At 33.5% G+C, this 22,666-nt stretch overlaps 1 protein-coding gene across 1 annotated transcript in view; it reads right to left on the bottom strand.

The window, feature by feature from the left end:
- The window catches only part of KNTC1 (kinetochore associated 1), a 64,136-nt gene that overhangs the window by 32,733 nt on the left and 8,737 nt on the right, over positions 1–22,666 (bottom strand). The window contains exons 4-33 of the mRNA XM_010995908.3: positions 22,109–22,224; positions 21,675–21,753; positions 21,006–21,083; positions 20,075–20,109; positions 19,737–19,847; positions 18,887–18,980; positions 18,462–18,514; positions 18,133–18,248; positions 17,725–17,779; positions 16,683–16,781; positions 15,523–15,566; positions 15,347–15,412; positions 15,176–15,251; positions 12,780–12,905; positions 12,601–12,690; positions 12,135–12,188; positions 10,976–11,037; positions 8,862–8,973; positions 7,783–7,926; positions 7,531–7,587; positions 7,337–7,438; positions 5,814–5,933; positions 5,576–5,719; positions 4,967–5,065; positions 4,220–4,323; positions 3,967–4,066; positions 3,352–3,486; positions 2,676–2,795; positions 732–804; positions 179–246 (exon numbers count right to left, since the gene is read on the bottom strand). Of these exons, the coding sequence (XP_010994210.3) occupies positions 179–246; positions 732–804; positions 2,676–2,795; positions 3,352–3,486; positions 3,967–4,066; positions 4,220–4,323; positions 4,967–5,065; positions 5,576–5,719; positions 5,814–5,933; positions 7,337–7,438; positions 7,531–7,587; positions 7,783–7,926; positions 8,862–8,973; positions 10,976–11,037; positions 12,135–12,188; positions 12,601–12,690; positions 12,780–12,905; positions 15,176–15,251; positions 15,347–15,412; positions 15,523–15,566; positions 16,683–16,781; positions 17,725–17,779; positions 18,133–18,248; positions 18,462–18,514; positions 18,887–18,980; positions 19,737–19,847; positions 20,075–20,109; positions 21,006–21,083; positions 21,675–21,753; positions 22,109–22,224 (2,732 nt within the window). The remainder of the gene's footprint in view (positions 1–178; positions 247–731; positions 805–2,675; positions 2,796–3,351; positions 3,487–3,966; positions 4,067–4,219; positions 4,324–4,966; positions 5,066–5,575; positions 5,720–5,813; positions 5,934–7,336; positions 7,439–7,530; positions 7,588–7,782; positions 7,927–8,861; positions 8,974–10,975; positions 11,038–12,134; positions 12,189–12,600; positions 12,691–12,779; positions 12,906–15,175; positions 15,252–15,346; positions 15,413–15,522; positions 15,567–16,682; positions 16,782–17,724; positions 17,780–18,132; positions 18,249–18,461; positions 18,515–18,886; positions 18,981–19,736; positions 19,848–20,074; positions 20,110–21,005; positions 21,084–21,674; positions 21,754–22,108; positions 22,225–22,666) is intronic.

Here is a 22,666-nt window from a genome sequence, read left to right as displayed (position 1 = left end):
GGACAAAATGTATGTTATGTGAATTATATTGCATTAAAGCTGTTGAGAGAAAGAAGGAGAACCAGAATATCTAAAGTCCCTGAAGGATAGCACAGAAAATCTTCAGGAGGAACTGATCATCTATGTCAAATGCACTGATTGGTTAAATAATAATGTTCAACGTGGCTTAACGTCTTACCTGTAAGCTAGCAACAGCTTTAAATAGTTTCAAGATTTCTTCCCATTCATCCTTCTTCTGCAGATTTTCTGTAATTAAATTTTTAAAAGTTAAAGCAGACATCCAAACTCTGATACTATCAGAATTTTTAACAGCTAAAATTCTAATTCGCTTTGGTTTTCTCATCTCAAGTCATCAGTAGTTCTTTTCAGATTCTGTCAGAAGACAATTTAAGTACAAAAGAAAATCTAATTACTCTTTCTCGAGGTAGAAAAGAGAAATTTATGGGCTACAAGAGTAACAAGCGTAAGACACCAGAGAAATCTAGTCTAGCACTGAGCAACTGAAGTACATACACAAATGAGAAGTTGATCTTAGATGCTTCTGCTCTTACTGTACTAGTAAAAAGATTAAGACAAGAAAGCCTTTTCATGAAGAAAAATGTGTGGGATCAAAAAAGACAATCAGAGCAAGGAAAACTGTGGGTCAGGATGAGAGCTGTCACCGATGCCCCCTTCTGAAAAGGATAAGCTTTAGAATTGAACCAAGACAAAGGAACAGAGGTAGAAACTACCTTTCTGAATGTCGCACAGTATTTTAAGAATGTCTACTGATGTCTTCGCTACAGACATTCTCCAGGCCTTGTCCTAAAAAGAAAAATGCAAAATGAAATCCATTTCTTGTAATTACCATTGTATATGTAATGCACATACAAATACATAAAAAGCACGGAATCAGAAGACAATAAAAATGGCTGAAGAGGTGAGAGGTCTGAGGAGGGAGTTGGGCAGCTGAGAAACGGATCATAAAGTGAATAATATATAAGCTTAACATAAAAAATTCCCATATAGATTCTTGGATATAGGATTTAGAAATACCACAGAGTATGTAAATCTCCCAAATCACCTTTCAGCTACACTGTAATTAACAGGCAGTTAGGTTTTGTTTTTTTTTAAATAGTTTTTACTTATTATTTGAGACAACATTTGGAAAAAAACTCTGGAAAAGTTAGAACTGAACTTATTTTTTTGGTATTTTTTCTTTCTTTTTTTCTAAACTTTTTTTTATTGAGTTATAGTCATTTTATAATGTTGTGTCAAATTCCAGCATAGAGCACAATTTTTCAGTTATACATGAACATACATATATGCATTGTCACATTTTTTTTTCACTGTGAGCTACCACAAGATCTTGTATATATTTCCCTGTGCTATATCGTATAATCTTGTTTATCTATTCTACATATGCCTATCAGTATATACAAATTTTGAACTCCCAGTCTATCTCTTCCCACCCCCCACTCCCTTGGCAACCACAAGTTTGTATTCTGTCTATGAGTCTGTTTCTGTTTTGTATTTATGTTCTTTTTTTAGATTCCACACATAAGCGATATCATATGGTATTTTTCTTTCTCTTTCTGGCTTACTTCACTTAGAATGACATTCTCCAGGGACATCCATGTTGCTGCAAATGGCGTTATATTGTCATTTTTATGGCTAAATAGTATTCCATTGTATAAATATACCACATCTTCTTTACCAAGTCATCTGTTGATAGACATTTAGGCTGTTTCCATGTCTTGGCTATTGTAAATAGTGCTGCTATGAACATTGGGGTGCTGGTGTCTTGAGACTCTGCCACTTTCCAATACCCTTGGGAAAGTCACTTATTTTAAAATTGTAGTTAATGAACTCAATCATTAAGGAGCTAACAACAGAGCCCACTTCAAAACTTTGTTCACAGTTTGCTGTGAGGAAAAAATGGATAATCCATTTGAAGTATTTAACCCAATGTCTAGTACATAAGAAGAGGATAATAAATTTTAGATGTTTAAACAAACTCATTTCTCTAAAGGTAAAACATGATTGATGCGGACCACTGAGAGAGGCTGGGATGTAAATATCTCTAAAGGTTTAAAAAAGTGCAAGTACCCTAGATAAATTAGGTTTGTGGTATCTCATCTCTCTAAAGTGAACTGGCTCTCTTGAAGCCATTTTTAAGTTTCAATGTTCCATTCTCAGATTATTTAGATTTACACTGGTTTTGAGGCGGATGTTACCTGAAAGTCATGATTATGCCCAATACAATACAAAACACTGTTTACACTGCAAAGCATTATGGAAAACTCTCTACGTACAACAGGTATTTCAAGTAACCCTTCTGTTTGCAGATCCTGGATTATTCAGTGTGGGCTCAAAGCCACTGTGCCAAAGCAGCCACATTTGGTTTTTCTCCTACATGGTAAATTTTCTATATAGTACACAGGAATTTTAATATTAGGCCATTCTAGCAGTGAGAAGGGCAAATATTCATACTTGTAAATCTGTCTTTCCTATCCCTTTTTTTTTTTAATCCTTCTTATTTTTAAATGGAGGTACTGGGGATTGAACCCAGGACCTCATGCATGCTAAGCAGGCGCTCCACCACTGAGCTATATTCGCCCCTCATCTTTTCTATCCTATTGATTAATATCCATAATAATTGCATTTATCTACATTTTATTTAGTGAAAATCTCACCTCGTAGGAATTATCTGGTTCTTCCTGTAACGCCAGTCTCGCCCATATGATTACTCTTTCTGCAGTTTTTTCAGCTTCAGCAGGAGGCAAAGACCTCAACAGATGCATACAGCCTTCACCCTATAAACAGCATTTGAAAGGAAGAAAAAACAGCTGGTACCTACAAAGGATAGTTTGCATTTATCTCTTTTCTACTTAAACATCATTTTGAAACAAATGATGTTTTGAAATAAACATTTTGAAAAATAGATTCTGGTCCCATGGTTTAAAAATCTGAAAATTCTGTTTTGGATGACAGTAAACAGAAAGTTACATTAAAATACCACCCTCTGTATTTTGTAAATCTTAGTTATGCCTATAGTTTTAGAATTATATTTTAAAAAGACACTTAGAAATACAAAAAAAACACATCCTATTCTGGAATCAAAGGGTCCTTATAGTACATGTAAAACGTGAGTCTGGGTTTTATTAACTACCAAAAACTACAAAAGCTCATTAGGTATTCACAAAATACATTAAAAAGAAAAACAAAACTACACATACAGGCCAATCTAATGTCCAATGTTGGTGTAACTTTATTTTGTGCTTACCTATTTGGATAATTTGACTGTTGTGAATTTTTAAGAACTTAGCTAATGGAGAAACCATATAAAAGGACAATATAAAACTTTCACACCTGTTCTCTATCAATCAAGTCAATAATCTTTAGACTGTAGATTTCATCAGCAGATAACATATATGCTTGGGCCACCTTTAAAGCATCTTCTAAAGAAGATGGAACATCTTGTTTGAGAATATATCTGACCACTCTCTGAAACAGAGACAGTATACATTTCTTTGTTATGAAATCTCACAGAGAAACCAGAAATCATCTGTTCATAAAATTAAAACAATGCAGCAAAAACTAAATGGTATGAAAAACTAAAACATAATTTGTATTCTGAAATTGTGTGTGTGTGTGTATTCTGAATTTAATGATAATTCTTTTTCTTTTCTTTTTTTCCCCTTAGCTTTACTGAGGTTTAATTGACAAATAAAAATTATATATATATATTTTTAAGGTATACAACATGAAGATGTGATACACTCCTTCAGCTTCTTAATTTACTAGCTGTTGTCTTTAATACTCTAATAACAATCAAACACCCTATTAACATTCTGTCTAACAAAAGGAAAGTAGAGGAGAACCTAGCTCTATTCACCTTTAAGAATATAAAATCCAATTAAATTTCCCATGTTGCCCTAGAAATGGAACAAAGGCATTAAAAGTCTCTACGATTATTGTACTTACCATTATTTCCTTGTTTAAGAGATTTACCTCCCTTATCCCATAGCCTCGTAAAAGCTTTTTCATCTCCATCAGTTTGTAACTCTCCTGTAATAACTTGACTCTAAAAGTAAATTTATTGATATTAACATGGATTGTCTTTTTTATGAAATCCTAAGAGACACAGTAAAGGATAGAAAACCATATAGGAAAGTCAACTCAAAACATGAGGTTTTATCTAACACCAAAAAAGCTGTTTGGTAGGCTGTAATCTTACTTGGGATGGTCCATTTCTAGGTGCTGTTTCACCAGCTGCTCCACAGCTGCACTCCAGGGAACCACGGCTGCATACATTATCTTAAGCACAGCATCAAATATGAGCTACAAAGATACACACACACCGACAGTGAATAGCCCTCGGATTTACATTTCATGCAAATTAATGATCTGCCTGATCCGACAGGAGGGGGCTTACATCTACCGTATGGAAGCTTGAGAATCTTTCATCTTCTGATTGCAAAAGCATATGTTTCTTCCAATATTCACACATAAAAGGCAATTTTATTATTTAGAAAAATTCAGAAAAGTATTTTCTCTGCTGAAAGTTAAATCATATAGCTCTGTTCCTTTCTACACTTTGTGTTTTAAAATATTTTCCATGACTTTATTCATCTTTTATAATGGTGACTAACGGTATGAAGTTAAAGTAAAGCTGTATGATAACATAATTTAAAAATGTCTCTCTGTTTGTAAAACCACATAGAGAAATGAAATGTCTGGAAATTTACGCATCCAATTGTCCATGGTGGTACTTCTCAGGGTGGGAGGAAGAAAATTTTCACTTTTTATTTTCATAATTGAAGAAAATAGAATTACGGGTGGTTTTTTCATTTTTTTTCCCCCTTTTTCATAGTACACAAATTCTCCTTAACAAATATATGTTGCTTTTATGACCAGAAGAAAAGTTTTAAAAAAAGATGCAGTGCTCAGAAGGGAAAAATCTATATGGTCAGTGTTTACTTACATCGGTGTCAGACAAACATCCTATTACTGCCATGGCTTTTGCCTCCCATGCTGTTTCAAAGAGTGATGTGGACTTTGAGCTACATCTCTTCAATAAATCCTAAAGTGGGATAAACATTTTTTTTAATTTAAAACTCTCACTAAATAAATAAATAAGTAAATAAAATACACATACAGCTATAGATAAAAAACTTTTATGGATGTGTGAAAAACCAAAAAACTTACACTTAACCATGCCTGTTGAACAAGGGTCAACAAGTGCAAAATTGCCAGAACCTTGGCCTTCAGTTTTATATAGTGCAGGAAACTTAAGGAGGAAATATTCTTGAAGAATCTACAAGTGAGATAGCTGCACTTATTAATGTCTATGGAAAATAATTGCTAATATTTATTAAGCTTGTGCTTCTATCATTTCACAATAACCATTTGGGGAAAGTCTTGCCCATCAGGTACTGGCTGAGTAAATCCAAGTTCTTAATCGATGCAATATGCTGCACACATCCTAATGGTAAAGCATGACATTCCTTAAAGAGTTAAACATTTATACAATGATATGGTGCATAGATCCAGCAAAAACAAAAAACAAAAAACTAGAGCTAAAGAAAGTTACCTCTATATACAGTAGGAGAAGTTCCTCCTCTTCCAAGTCGTGTTCCCGCATGTAAACTCTGATAAACTTCTCTAAGACGGAAGGAATAAGCTCAGGGGCCAGCACCTTATCAAACATTCGGAACACGATGGTGGTTGTGTTCTCCTGGATACCAGAACAAAGATGGCATAAATGCAAACTCTAGCCACACTGGCTATGATAAAATGTAACAGTAATTCTGATAAATCTAGACTTTTACCTTCTCAAAATCAGAGAGGGCCAATTTGCAGTTGTATTTCCTATGCAATGTGGTCAACTCTCGCAGGTTATTTACCAAAGTCCTTAACTGACATACTTCCTCTGTGTTTTGATAATCCTTCTAAAACAAAAATGCTGAGTTGTTAAGGATAGGAAATAAAAGTGTGAGGGAAATATACAAAAAGTCAGAATTATTCTAGGTAAAGTAAGAAATGACCATCATTATGTATATAAGAGGGAACCTGTAATTTCTGCCTTTAAATTTTGCAGAATTTTAACTAAAATTAACTAGTATAAATTAACATATCAGAATCCAACAGAAATCTGAAAGAAATTTTCTTTCTCAAAATAAATAGAAAAAAAAGGAAAAGAAGAAGTTATTAATATTAGTGTAATGTTTTTTCAGAACCATAATATAGTTAGATATACAAACATCATTTAGATGGCCCTCAACGTCCCATCTATATAGATCATACCAGATATAAAGCTGTGACATTTCCTAAAGTTATATTTGGGAACAGAATTTTCATTACTGGTAAAAGGCAATTAACAGGGAAAAGATAAAGCAGTGTCTTATAGCAAGAGGAAAAGCTCTTCTATGGAAAAATATATGTAATGATCAATATAATTATACATTATGATATATATTGATTATATAACATCAATATACTGCTTGAAACTTATTAGAAAAAAATTCTCATTTTTTTTCTTAACAGTGCATAATCAGTAAGTACAATTAACAACAAAAATCTACTATATCAGAAAGTAGGAGGAAATTTATTATTTATTTTTGGGCTCCAGAAACTTAAGGGATAAATGCAATTTCATAATGCACATGTGACCTTACATAAGGTCACATCTTCTGGTCCTTAAGTACTTTATACTTCAGAGTTGAGATGTCTCAATATGTTAATCAACAAAATCATGGTACCCCATCAAACTTTTTAAAAATGTAAGCATGTACTTTTCAGTATAATAAATGCTTTCTAGTTTTTAGAACTCTGAAGGAAAAAAATAAATTAACTTAAGAAATTTAGAAATAAAAAAAGAAATTTAGAAACCAACTGATAATTTCAGCTCATTAACCTTAAATTAACATCAAATATAACATCAGTATCCCTGATTTTAGTTTAATTTCTAACATTGCTATTTTTTTTCAAATAGAAAGTCCCAGAAGTAAACTTCATTGATACACCTTTGAAAACTAATTCTAATGCATTATTAAGTTTCGTCCTTTTAAAGGACTATGAAACGCTACTAATGCAGAAAATCCCAATTAGACTGCTTAGGAGTATGTTTATATATTGTTTCTCTTTTGGTTGGCTCAATAGAGAAAAACAGTGCATTAAATAGGCTGAAGTTGTAACATAAATATTGGGAAGAAAAAGAGCAAATTTTCCTTTTTGTGGGTTTTAAAAGTACACATGAAATTTAAGAAGTAGATATATTTCTAAATACACACAGACAAACCCTTAAATATAAATTAAATATTTTATTATTAAAAATTTGTTTTCCATATCATACCAAGGAGATCCAATGCCAAGAGGACGCCAGTCCCAACTCATCTGGTTTTTCTGCTGTAAAAAATATCTCTGCTAGTTGAAGTCCATTTTCTGGCCAGTTTGCCTTTAAAAATCATTAAGAGACCATTAAAAATAACGTTTACGCCACTAGGAGTATTCGAAATGTCTTTTCAGTTCTAAATATACTGGTATTACCTTATCAGTTAATTCAAGGTTCCTGGCTGCTTGCTCCAACCATTTTGCAAGAATTTTCTGAAATAGATACATTGTATAAAAATAAAAATAAAGTACTAGATAATCACTGAAATAATTTAAAACCTCCATGATAATCTTTCAAAAGAGAAACTAAAAGGAACTAACTGGTGTTAGCATGATTTAATCTTCAACAATATAATGTAAAAAAATAAGACTGAATGATCAGAAGTGGAAATACTGAAGGCAACTTACCTGTCCTTCAGGAATAGTCCTCCTCACAAATGGGATCACATCATTTTTAAGCCATGGACAAAGCTTATGCAAAGAGACTGGTGTAGAAATTGAGTTGAGCAAGTTCTCAAGCATTTTCACATCAAATTTGCTTTCAAAGTTTGCCTAAATTAAAATTTACAGAGACGGACAGTGCCTTAATGGTTGCCTGGAGGTAGGAGTGGGGATTCGCTGTAAATGGGCATGTGGAATCTTATTAAAGGGATGAAAATGTTGTAAAACTAATTTACAGTGATGGTTGTACCATTTAATGAAATCATTAAATTGCTGACGTGTTAAAAAAAAAAAGTTTGCCTAGATTATCCAGAGTGAGAAATTAAGATTTATCTGACAAATTTAAACTGATAGCCTCCCAAAAGGGAAAGACCTATTCGGAAGTCTTTTCAAAAAATATTTTACTGATTTAATAATGACCCTCTAAGGGTGATTTATTCTATGCAAATGATTCGAGTTGGGAGGCACAAATTCCATGAAATTTCACAGTAGCAAGTACCGGTTAATAAATTAAGTGGCAGAGGAATTGGCAGTGATGTCATCCTAAGGAAAACTTAACTGGAGGTGATGGTACAAATCTTAACAATCATTTATCTCTAATGGCAACACATTCAGATACTGCTCTTTGAATCTAACATTCTCTATCAACATTAAAGGGATTCAGAGCAGTGACTGTAATGGGCACTCCTTTACCATAATCTGAGGCTGCAACAGGAAAACCCTCTCCACCAGTCCTCCATAACAAAGCCTATCAATAAATAGCTTAATAAAATGTTGCCTCCTGAGCTACGTTTACGAGTCAATTAGACTGAATGGTCAGATAACGTTAAGTTCCTATTTTACCGTTATATTTCCCGAGTTAACATCATCAGAGAATAGTTTTCTCTGAGACAGGTCATATTTTATCAAACAATCTGAAAACACCCCATTGCCCAGACACTCCTGCCACCCTATTAGTTCCCATCATTGATTCAATCACCTCTCACAGGAGCTATAAAGCCGTTAAGGGGCAAAGAAAAAAAAAAAAAAAAGGCAAAACGAATTACCCGATGTCTAAGCCAAAGGTACTGTGCACAAACAAGGTTTCCTTCTCTTAGCTGTAAAAAAATATCCTTAAGGTCATCTTCGTTATTCAGAAATTCAATCCAAGAACTACCACTGCAAAGTCAAAAGGGGAAAGAAAGAAGTTAGTAGTTGAAAAATATATATTAAAGTTACACATTACAAGTGGATGCCATTACGCATTTTAACTAGGTTTTTTTTCCCCTCAAAGAGTTAAGAAAAAAAGTACCATAGATTACATAGTGAAAAGTTTCCTTCCTATCCTAGACCTGCAGAACTCCTGCATCTCCCCTAGAAGCCAAGGCTCTTCTTGTAGGTCCTTCCTGAGATAATCACTACATACACAAGCAGCCATTTAAAATTTTTAAATTGAGACTTTTTAATATAAACTATAGGTACTTAAAAAATTCATTTTATATTATTTCAGCACATGTACAAAATTAGCACATATAGATATTATTCTTTTAAGGGACTACATATTATTCCATGGCATAGATTTACTGTAATTTAACTAGACCCTCATAGTTCAACATTAGGGCTATTTCCAGTCTTTTCCTATAACCAGTAATGGTGTAATGACTACCCAGTCCTGATTAAAGCTCAGAAATAGATGATGAATATTTCCTTAGTACAGTAAAAAGACAAACAAAACCCTACAAACCAGTATCATGCTTAGATGATAAAACAAAATAAGCATTTCCATTAACATAAGGAACAAGAGAAGAGTGCCTATTTACCACCATTATTTAATAATGTTCTGCAAGTAGCAGTCAATGAAATTAGTCAAGGAAAAAAATGAGGCAAAAGTATTATTATTTCCATATATAATTCTGTACTTGGAAAAAATAAGATCCACTGAAATATTACTATAAGAAATAAAGGAATTCAGTAAGGTAGCTGGTTAAAAAGCACTTTTAAAAAATCAGTAGCTTCTATATCCTCTTGAAAATATGATGAAGAAAAGTCCCATTTATCACGGTAGGAAGAAGGATAAAATTAAAATTAACAAAAAAAGGTACAAAATCTATATGAAGACAACTGAATAGATACCATTCAGAAACATTAAAAAAAGAGAGAAAGAAAACAGAATGAGTAGGAAGACACATACTATCCTTAAATAGGAAAATTTGATATTGTAAAGATACTGGTTCTCCCCAAATTGACCTTAGATTCAGCACATTCCCAATAAAAAAAAAATAATAAAAATCCCAATAAAAATGAGACTTTTTAGATTTCAAAATGTAGAATAGATAAACAAGATTGTACTGTGTAACACAGGGAAATATATACAGGATCTTGTGGTGGCTCACAGCGAAAGAGAATGTGACAATGAATGTATGTATGTTCATGTATAACTGAAAAATTGTGCTCTACACTGGAATTTGACACAACATTGTAAAATGACTATAACTCAATAAAAAAAAAAGTTTAAAAAAAATGAGACCTTTTAAAACTGGGTAAGCTGATTCTGATTCCTAATGCCATGAAAAAAAGAGAACAGTCCCCCAAATTCTGAAAAATAAGAAAAGTATAGTGGGGCTAGTTGATATCGTTTGATATTGGTCAATGAATAGAGAGATGAGATAAGTGAAAACAGTTATATTCCAGCGTTAAGACTTAAACACCCATGAGGATTTTAGCATACGATTAAGGTAACATTTCAGTGGTGAAAAGGTGGAATGTTTAATGATAGTATTGGAATAACTGACTAGCCACAAGGAAAAAAATAAAGCTTCCTTCATCGTTAGCTTACCGTGATAAATAAACTTGTCTTATGCTTAAAATAACCACATCTCATATTTGTAAATACTGATACTCCTGATGCACATGTCAGTATACCCAACAGTATCAATTTCCTGAAGTGAAATTGCTAAGGCAAAAGGCATGTGTATTTAAATCTGCCTTTCAAATGCATCAATTCCAATGGATGATGTCGGAAGTGCCTAAGCTCTGCAGGAATGATGGAAAGGGCATTTTCTATCATTCAACCCCTTAGACACATAAATTCATTCAAAGCAATGCTGTATCTTTTATGACATTCCAAACTTAAATATAGAAATAAAACAATCTAGAAATTAAAAATGGGGAATGTACACACCTGAATTTTTCTGGTCCAAATGCTCCATAAAAAGTAGTCAACTTTGCATGAGCTCTTAGTACCTAAAAAGGAATAACTTGATAGTTTGAATGTTGTATGCAATAATATTAAAATTAAAAAGTGCCAAAAAATTAGGCATTCTGTTTCAGAAGTCTTGTACACATTCTCATTTTATACCATATTACAGGTTCTCATAAATATGACTGCCTTTATTTAACACAGAACAAAAAAACTTGGGATGAGAAAAACATTTCCAGTAACATTCAATGCAATAAAACTGCAAAGGAGAGGAAAGTATTTGTACATTAGTTGTAGGTGCTTTTCAAAATCAGTTAGTTTTTCCACTGATTTATAAATATGCTTTTATGGTAAAACCTAGCTGGATTATACTAAACATTTACTTAAGAGTTTAAAAATACATAGATAGTCCCTGACCTGCAATGGCTGAACTTAAAGATTTTTCAACTTTATAGGGTGGTGGAAAAGCTATATGCATTCAGTAGGAACCATACTTCAAATTTTGAATTTCGATCTTTTCCAGGGTTAGCAATCTATAGTATGATACTCTCTTGTGCTGCTAGGCATCAGCAAGGAGCTGTAGTTCCCAACCACACAATCACCAACAACCGAAACACTTACAACCATTCTGTACCCATACGACCATTTTTTCTTCAGTACAGTATTCAATAAGCTATTTGATACTTTATTATAAAATAGGCTTTGAGTCAGATGATTTTGCCCAACTCTAGGCTAATGTAAGTGCTCTGAGCACATTTAAGACAGGCGAGGCTAAGCTATGATTTCAGTAGGTTATGTGTATTAAATGCATTTTTCACTTATGGCATTTTCAACTTAGGAATAGGTTTATCAGGATGTAACCCCATCAAAAGTTGAGGAAGATCTGTAGGTACATGTGCACATCTATATATTTTTGGAACCATCATAACTACTGTCATAGTTTACAATTGTTTGAGATACTAGGCACTATGCAAAATGATTTATAGGAAATATTTTATATGACCTTAAAATAACCCTATAAGTACTATTATATTCTCATTTTGCAATAAGGAAAAATGCTCCTGAACTATCCTGAATTAAAAAGTATGTTGTAATAGTACATTCATCCTCAAATTAACCTATAAGTAATGTAATGAATTACCTCTTTTAAGCCATCAGAATAGACAGGAACAGTTTTATCTTCTTTCTTCAAAAGCTAAGATAAACAATAAGAAACATGGTTAGAATATCAGGTATATTTGTTTTTTTATGAAAGAACATGGATTTTTTGTGAATCAAAGGAAAAAAGTTATCTTTAAAAATTAAATTGCTGTTAACTCTTAGATGAACAGTGAACAATAAGATTAAATATCTTAAACAATAATGCATTTTATGAAAACAGCTCACATTTTGCTCATGTTAACACCTTGATTTTAAGGAATATAACTAGCAGTGGTATTCATTCAAAGGCCAGTAAGGGGAACAATCTATAGCAAAAATGGCATTATTTGGAACAGAAAAAAAAAGCACTTTAAAAAAATGTCTATGATGGAAAAAAAATTCATTTTCTGTAAATTGTTTCTTTTGCATAAGACAAACTAACATGTACAAACATTATAAAAACTTACCCTGGTTTTGGCATAATTTAGCATTTCCTGAGTTGTCTCATAGGTTAGCCACTGAGCCTCCAAGCAGTAATTCACCACAAATTCATCATCCTGTTACATAAATGCCAGACATGGTAAGGCAACCAATGCTGAACAATCCATCGATCTGAATACTCCAGTATATGACAGGGAAAACACACCTGGATTTTATGTAGATTTTCCTTAGCTTCATCTACAAGTTTTTGCCATTCGGTCTGCTCACTGGTGTCCAGAGAACTCAAAGCTAGTTTCTCCAATATATCATTTGATTTTACCTTGTAAACAAGCTGTAATATAAACATGCTATATCAAGCAACTTAAAGCAAAATAATGCCTGTGGATGACTTCTTACACTGTGTGCTGAAAAAAGTAAATATTCATACGGTTCAACGATAAGCATTACATGACTGGGACATTGTGCTGTACACCAGAAATTGACACACTGTGACTGACTATACTTCAGCTAAAAAAAAGAAAGAAAGAAAGAATAAGCGTTAAAGAAGATAACACTTAGGGTAACTGACAGGTAATCTGTATTACCAAGAGTTACGGAAACCGTTTCTATTGCAACCTCACTAAATGTGCCCAGCAGTGTACTAAGAACTTTATGTGAATTATTTCAGTTAAATCTCATAAAACCTAAGTAACAGTTTGCACCTCATCTTAACTCTATGGGATAAATACCAAGACTCCCATTTTATAATCAAGAAAACTGAAACTCAAGAGAGGGTAAGTAATGTGTCTGAAATTATGCTGCTCAAAAGGGAATGGAGCTGGTTTTTAGAAGATGACCACATAATTTTGTTTCACACCTAGTTTTCTAAGTCTATCAAAGGTTCTTTAGAAGCTAGAAACAGCATGAGTTAGAAATAGCCAAAATTTCAGGTTCCTTTCTTTTAAACAAAACACCAACTTTGACGTGGGCTCTCTGGTTCTGAAAGTTAAAAATGATACAAAAAGAGTAGTTTCTCTAGCTCTGTTTCTCCACTCCCTGAAAACACTTTCCAACGATTCTGATTTTTTGCTTCATTCACTCCTTTTAAAAATTAGTTATTATGAAACTTTCAGGTATTTAAATAATATAACAAATACGCATATACTCATCACCCAAATCAAAAATAATAAAGCACATTACGAATATAGTTTAAGATCTCTATTAAAAAAAAAAGACCCCTTTCTCTTCTTCCAAATACATCATCCTCCTTCCCTCAAACACAAGTAGACAGTATTCTGATTTTGGTGCTTGTTATTCCATTAATTTATTTCTTTACTCATATACATTTCTAAACAATATACAGAACTGTTTTGCGTGCTTTAAAATGCGACATTTTAAAACATGGTACCCACCACCCAATTAGGAAATATTAGTTCCTGACTCCAATCAGGCTTCTTCCTTCATTACTTCCCAAGACTTTTCAAGGGGTATCAGTGAATTCCTAATCACCAAATCCAGCAGACAACTCTCAGTTCTTGTACTTGATTTTATTTGTAATGTTTGAAACCGCTGATCACCCCTCACTAAACTTTAGTTTCTCCTTCCTTGGCCTCTAAAATCATACATTGGTGTGGTTTTCCTCCCTTATTTCTTCCCACGTCTGTTTATAGCCCCTATTCCTCTACCCGCCGTGTGCTGGTGCCCCTGTATCTCATCCTCAGATGACCTCTTACTCTGCATGTTTTCCTTGAGTGGTTTGAGGTGCTCCCCTGGTGTTACCTACCTCTAGATTCAGCTCAGATCACTCTCCAGCTTCCTACAGGACAACCTCATTTTATAAGATCCCTTCCATGCAGTTTTTATAAAGCAGAACCCTTCATCTTTACCCCAACCTGCTCTTCCACACCTATTCCTCATTTGAAGTAATGTCATCACATTCCAACTAGTCTGCTGAGCCAGAGTCCTGCCAGTCATTCCCCTGCATTTGTGCCCATCTGCGTTTGATCACTTCAGTCTCCTACAGACCTCTCTTGTCAGACTTTCCCTCCTGCACATCTCCAATTCACTGCATCGGGTCAGTCTTCCAACTGGTCTTTGCACCTCTAGGTTGGCCCTTTTCCAAACAATTCCCCATCTTTACAAAATGACAACCAAATCAAGACGTTGTCCTGCTTAAAATTCTCAGTAGCTCCCCAACACATGCAGAATAAAAGCTACATCCTTTGCAGTGCATACAAAGCCCTCCAGGCTCTGACCCTCTCCTTGTCCATCATCTCCTCTTCCTTCTGTGCACATATAACCTACACACTAGTCCTACTTAATTATTAGGACTTCCTGGAAGCACCATAAGCCTCCTTCACCTTCTTCCTGGGTCTCCATACTGAGAATTCCCTTCCTCCCTGGGACATCTTCAAGATCTGACATAAAAATGATCTCCTCCATGAAGCCTTTCCACCCTACTAAGGGTCCATATCTCCTTTGAAGGCCTATTCTACTCTGATCATATCTTAACTTTAGGCCTCATCACACTAAATTTCTATTATGCTTTACACATTCGTCTCCCAGCCTCTAGTACATGAAGAAATGCTTGTCCAACGAACGAGTGAATACACGAATGATTACCTCAACGTCAAGTCCAAACTGAACGGCAAAGCTCTCGGCTTCAGCAAATCTATGTTTGTGGAGTAACCGACTCAATCTGGTAAGTTGAAACAGAAATTTCAGTAAAATTTTAACCGGGGAAATTCAAGTTTTTCATTAAGGGGTAAGGCTTAGAAGAAAATGAGAAGTTACCTGTTTTCTGGTAAAGCTTCTGTAAGACATCTGAGTACTAAAACAGAAACTGAGTCTTCAGATAGTCTGAAAAAAAGTTTTCATTTAATATCAACATCTGTCGTTTAATATTAATAAGTAAATTTTAACTTAGCTGTTATTTAATAACTTATCTGATAAAACAGAACATGACCTACTTTGGATCATTTTTGCAAATTCCTTCCAGAAGGTATATGGTATCCTATAATAAAAGCAAAAACATACTTAAAATTGAAATACAGAATTAATTCACTTTACTATTACTAGAGTCACAATGGGCTTAGACAGAATTTATCCATCAATGGATTCTAAAGTTACTGCGAAAAACTACTGAAGAAAAGGCTATCCCCATGGTCTCAAAATAAACACCACAGAAATCACTTACTAATTACAAAGGGGAAAATGCACCTTTACAAAGGAGAAATCGGGCAGAATTGCTTTAACCAAGTGATCAAATTAACAACACCAACAATGGGACAAATGGACATCAGTCCCTTACTGGGATGCAGTTAGGACACAGTACCACCCACGCAGTATTCTTGTCAAAAAAGCTCAGCATGAATGTGATCATGTGAAACAAACAGATCCAAATAGATGGGCATTCCACAACACAGCAGCGAAGGACTCGAAAAATGTCAAGGTCTTAAAAGACAAAAAGGACTAAGGAAGTGTTAGAGATTACAATAGACTACCATGTGACCATGACAACAAAATTCAATGTGTGATGCTTGACTGGATCCTAGATCAGAGAAAAAAAAACAAAAGCTTTACAGGAATTGGCACAATTGGTAAATTTGAATTTGGATGGTGTATTTCATAATAGTATTGCACTAATGTTGAATCTTGTGATAGCTGTTGTAGAAGAACTCCCTTATTCTTAGGAGATAACCTGCTGAAATATTGAGGGGTGACGGGTCATGATGTCTGCAAGTAATTTCCAAATGGTTTGGAAAAATATAGTGTGTATAAACAAAAGGTGCAACAAATGTAGATTAAAAAATTTTTTTAAGATCACAGTTAAAAAATAAATAATTAAAAGCAATAACCTCCCCAAAATTAACTGTCATCTACATTTCCCTATAGAGAGACAAGAAAATTGAATATGTAGTTGATGGATGTTTTATTTGATTAATTTTCCTCTTTATTTAAAATGAAGACTGACCACCAGCAAATGTATTTGAGGACCTCTGATAACAATAAATATGGTTATAAACCTGAGATCTATCCAGGTATTCCACGAGGTTCCACTCACGCTTAGCTTAGTTATTCTTAATTGTTTTTTTTTTCATAAAGTAATTCAAAATATAGGTCAACTTACTGTGCTAATTCCTGTTTGGACCAGAGAAGAAACACTAGATACTTCCAAAGAATATAGTATTTCCATCATAGGTAACGAATAGACCATGAGGTTTTTCATCTAAGAAAAATAGGACAGCAATTAATTTCATAGGTCAGTATAAACCTATAAGCACAAAACAATACTTTACAGTCCAGGGCATAGATTAAAACATTTGCTACAAAGCTAAAATGCAAAAACAATTTTATAAGTGAAGTCTGTTACTGTATTATTTAAATATTAACATATAGAATTATGTTCTACCCCACCTTCTAAATCCATTAAATGAAAATGTACACACCTGGAGTCCATTTTATAATCTGTACTTAAGGTAAATGTAATTCCTCAGTGCCAGAACTACATAAGAGTCACTATAAACATTTTCTTGTGGACTTTCTGGTTTTGTTTGTTTTTTGTTTTCTTGTGGGGGGAGGTAATTAGATTTGTTTATTTTTATTTTTATTTATTTTTAATGGTGGTACTGGGGATTGAACCCAGGACCTCGTGCGTGCTAAACATGCACTCTACCACTGAGCTACACCCACCCCCCTCTTGTGGACATTCTTATTCCTGAAATGCTCCAATTAAAATGTAGAGCTGAGATTTATGCCCTTTTTTTTTTTTTAACATTTTTTATTGATTTATAATCATTTTACAATGTCGTGTCAAATTCCAGTGTAGAGCACAATTTTTCAGTTATACATGAACATATATATATTCATTGTCACATTTTTTTCTCTGTGAGCTACCATAAGGTCTTGTGTATATTTCCCTGTGCTATACAGTATAATCTTTTTTACCTATTCTACAATTTTGAAATCCTGTCTATCCCTTCCCACCCTCCGCCCCTATACCCTTTTTTTAATAAGAAAAAAAGAGCTCTGCAGGATTATTTCTGATCTGTCAAGTATCTGTGTGAACTAAGAGCTAATATGCTTTGAGCACCTCTTAACAATTAGTCCTTTTGTATTAATGCCATTTCTAACACATAAAGTGGACAAACGTGAAATAAATTTTCCAATACCTTCTTATTAGTAGTAGTTGTCAGAGCTACTAATTTGAGATTTGTAATTCCTTGCCTAGAAGAGAAAAGGTATAAGTAAATCGTATAAGTAAATCAAGTAAGTTTTGCTAGAGATAAGCGAAAAGTGATATTCTTATATAAAAGTTAAATTTACATAGAAGATATCAAACTTGATTTCTGAAATGTTTATGGCCCAGACTGACACTCTTTCTAACACACTCATTTGGAGGTTTTTGTGTTGCCTATTTGTTTTCAAGGAATTTGACCAACAGTGAAATGGTCTTTACCCTGTCAGTCTGCTCAGAGCGTTATTTAGAATGTAATACATAATGAATGATCTGAACAGAAGAACCAAGCAAGAAACTTGGTTCTAACAGAAGGGAAATTAACATGAGCATCATAATGTACCACGTGACTGACGAAGGTGAATCTGCTTCCGTGGTGAGAAGAAACTCTTCTATGTGAAGAGAGGGCCAGTTCCATATGGGAGTTAGGGTGTAAATATCCCATAAACTCAGCACATTCTGCAAAAGAGACATTTCATTGATACAACGTCTTAATGACTAAAAATTTACATTTCAGGACCTATCTTCTGATATGGAACTGAAATAAAGTACAGCACACAAGACAGTAATCCAACCCAGCTCAAGTCCTTGTCTTTGTAAGTTTGACAACATTTCTGTTGTTAAACATAATGCCAAGTGAAAACACTTAAGGGGAAAATATTAGAAACATACATCAGTATCAAGAACAAAAAGCAGATTGTCTATCAGCTGGAACTTCTTTGCACCTACAAAAGAGAAAGCAAGGTGTGTCAGGATTATGTTCTCATATATATGCTTACACATATAGCCATGTTTAAATAGTAAACTAACATATTCATGGAAAGGCAGAACTACATTTAAAAAAAAAAATTCCCATTCCTGTTTATTCTCACGTCTCTATTTTTTTGGGATGACCACTAAAATGTAAAACCTCGAAAAATGAGGACTAATAACTGCAACATGCCAAAATGGTCAGATAAACGGACAGTCATCAGACTAAGCTGACTTGTTTCTAAGCGTGGTATTGTAAAATGCCCCGTTTGCTAGACTTAGTGTATTGACATAAAAATGACAACTCACTTAGCAGTACCAGAAGTAGTTTCATTACCTTCTCTTACCTTTAATAATCTCTGCGTCAATAATATTCTTAACTGTCAGCCCCCTCCTGGAAGAATCCGGTTCCCATTTTGAGAATGCACAGTTGCCAGTTCCCTACAGAAGTGAAAGTCGTATGTCAACTACAAATTCAGTTTTAGATCTGAATTATCCTCAAAGTAGAAACACCTAAGTTGCACATGTGATTAATTTTGAAATGTATTTAAATATTCAAGCCCAACTGGCTTTTATCTTTCAGTTCCTTTCTGAGTTTGTTTTCAACAGAACAGAATGGAAAGAAGAGTGAACTCCTGCCTGTGAACTGTTATCACGTCAACATTTAACCAGGAGCAGGCGTATTCAGGCGACTCACCCTTCAAGATCTCTTCTGGTATTACAAGATAAATACAGTCTTTGATGAAGTATTTTCATGAAAATAAGTACTAATGCTTGAGAAAAATTCATAAATGTTCACTTTAAATTATTTGAAACTCCTATGAAATACAGATACTCAAAACAGGGAAGTATGATCACTTCTTAACATATGATATAAATTCAGCAAGTAAAAATGCCGTAAATGCTATAATTACACTGAATTTTTGCCTACTCCATGAATATAATATTAGATGTTTTGTTTGCTGCTGTTTTTTCCTACATTCATAATTGAAAGACATGCTAAATTTCAGGTAGAGACTAGTGAAAATAAAGGTGCAATATTTAGGTTTACTTACTGAGTTACTTTTATGATCTTAATTTTATAATCTCCCTGTTTCTGTTACACATTATAAATTAATCTGTAATTTAACCAGAACTATGTTTTTAAAGAAGAAACCTTCCAGAAACAAAAAATGAAATTTTATAAAAAAGAATTACCCCAATTATCACAGGGATTTCGCTTGCTAAATCACCAGCCACAAGACTAAGACAACCAAGAGTATGATAATTTTCAGTAGAAATAAAACTGGATTTGATTTGTCCTTGTAGCTGCAAGATTTAAAAAATAAGAATGTTACATATATGCTCCACAGCCCAAATTCCTTGTAAAGATTGATAAAAATCAGTTTAAGTCAACAGTTATAAATGTATTTTTAAATGGAAATATTAAAATGTTATATAATGCCAATTTCCAAAATATCAACCATCAGACAATTATGTACAGAAACATTTTCCTAAATTGATGGTAAAACTAAGTTTCAAGACAATGTGGTTACCTTTTTTGCTGTATTGAAGTCTACGTTCTCAATTGCTGCATGAAAAAGAGAAAGCAGACTAAATTTATAGCATTAAACTATCAAATACATACAAGTCGCCCCTTTTGTGTCAAGGTGAAATTACATACAGTCTAGTGAGAAGAACATTGGCCAGAAATTAATGAGGTGCTGGTGACTCTTCAGTTTTGGCCTTGAGTGAAATAAACTGAGATAACATGTCATACTCAGGGCACCAGCCAGACTGCCTCATGGTCCCTACAGTGCCTTTCCATACCTTCCCTTACCAAGGTCCTTCCTACTGAGAGGATCTTCTCCCTGCTCCAGCTCTCCTGTTCAAGCTCTGAAGTCCTGCCTGTAAAGTCTTCATCACTTTGCACTCCGTTTTGGAAGAGCTCCTTCAGTAAACTACAGAGAACTGCATATCTTAAATCTTCTTGTATACCCAAGACCTTGCACATTCTTGGCACATAGCAGAATTTTAAAAAATATTTGCTGAATACATGCCTTGAACCAATTCCTCAGTCTCTGTCCACTCAGAGGGATGTATTGTCCACACCACTCACTTAGCACATTCTATAGGTTATTGCCCTGCAGGGTTAACACTTGCACAGTCATTTCAGCTTCTAGGTTCATTCATTCCATCAAAAAGCATTTATTACTAGGCTAGCATTTCTCTTGTCTCCCTATCTAGGCTGTAAAGTCCTTGAAGGCAATAAACAAATTACATTTTTTCAGATCCTGTTGCAGCTCTAACTGTGAAGGATAAGTATGTTATGAATACTTAAAAGTATCATAGAATATGATTAATATCATATCCAGAATGTAATTAAACTAAAATAATATTCCTAAAGAGACTATTTTAAAATTTACTTGGAAAAATAATAAGAAATCCTGCTGCAAATCAGTAATAAGAAAATAATACATTACTTACCTTGTTGAATTCTTACAAGCTGAAGGTTTGTAATACAAAAAAATCCAGTGTTTGTAAGAAGCAGCATATAATAGGTACCTATTAAAAAAAATCGAGCCAGTTTCTTTAAAAGGCATGTGGACATAAAATTTATACCTGAATCTGGATCTAGCTTAAAAATATGTCAATTTGCTCATTTAGATTCTAATTATCAAATAATACAGTAAAGATATAATAAATAAAGCTTATTTACAAAGAAATAGTAACTTATTTGCAAAAATGTCTTTGAAATTTTAAAAATCAAACTTCATTTGCCAGAAAAATTAAATTTCAGACATATCAAAATAAATTAAGGTCCCATTAACCTATGTTAAAAAGAAAATATGATAAATATGCTGAAATCCATAAAAACACTTTAAAAGAATATTATGTCTCTTTGGTAATCTATAGAATTTTCAAAACTGTAAAAATAAGTTTAGAATATTGTATTTAAGGAAAGTACATTGAAGCCTCTGAAAAGAACTAAAATAAAAAACTTGTTTTTTAGAATAGTATTAATTGCATCCCTAGAAAGCGGGAATGTAGCATAGGTAGGTACACCAATTAATTTATATAACATATTAATTATATATCTGATTTTTGTTTAGGTATTAATAATAAGATGTTAAAAAAGAAATTAAAAATACTTACCTTCATTTGAACCATCTTTCTCAATAACAAGATTCCGGTAAGTACACTGATTTTCATCATTAGCTTTCTGAACAAAAGCCTAATTGCAAATTAATTTCAAATGATAAGGTTCAAACAGGAAAAATACAATCTAGGATTATATTCTTTAAACTCTAAGGTTATCAGTTATCATTAGCAATAATTCTGCCTATATTCTGACATTTTAGTTTTAAAATGGAAAACTACTTTAGACAAGCATACTAAGAAAGTCTTCAAACCATAATTTTTCAATTTTGCATTTACTTCATGTTTCTAAGATATGATTCTTAAATTTAATGTAAAGAAAAATTATTAATTTAAAACACAAATCAAGCAATGCTTTGCTACAGTTTTAGTTGTCTAAGAGATGATTTAGAACTTAGATAACGAAAATGAAAAACATATCAGGGGCTTACGTTGGTGAGCAATGTTTGCTTTGATGTTACATGAATAAGATGTAAGTTGCCACTTCTCTCCCCAACCAAAAGAAACTTTCCTTCTTGACACAGGCCAACGACATCCACTTCAGTATCTGAAAATTTCAAACCAAAGTTACGAGCTTCCTTCACAAACGTTTATTTTCCACAAAAAAGTTGTAAATTTTGTCATTAAACGTCAAACTATTTAAGCTTCTTTTAAATATTTCAAAAAAAGTAGTGAATAAAGTGAAAAGAAATGCTACTGACTCTTATTCAGTCAACAAATATTTACTGAGCACTAATATATGCGAAGCATTGTTCTAGGCCTTTTGCACGTATCTGAGGATAAAAACAAGTGTCCCGCCTTCAGGGAGCTCAAATTCTAAGGCAGAAATAGATGATATACAGTCAGCATAGTAATCAAATATATGACATATGCAAAGATGATCAATTCTCTGGAAAAAAGAAAAAGTGGAGCAGGGAAAGAGAGCTCAGAAGAGCCACACAGTATTACTCGGAGCGCTCAGGAGAGCCCTCTTAGATAAGGTGAGATTT

Source organism: Camelus dromedarius, chromosome 31 (genome assembly GCF_036321535.1).
Source record: "Camelus dromedarius isolate mCamDro1 chromosome 31, mCamDro1.pat, whole genome shotgun sequence".
Lineage (NCBI taxonomy): Eukaryota > Metazoa > Chordata > Mammalia > Artiodactyla > Camelidae > Camelus > Camelus dromedarius.
The sequence above is the reverse complement of the archived record's forward strand: the minus strand, read 5'-3'. Positions and strand labels throughout refer to the sequence as shown.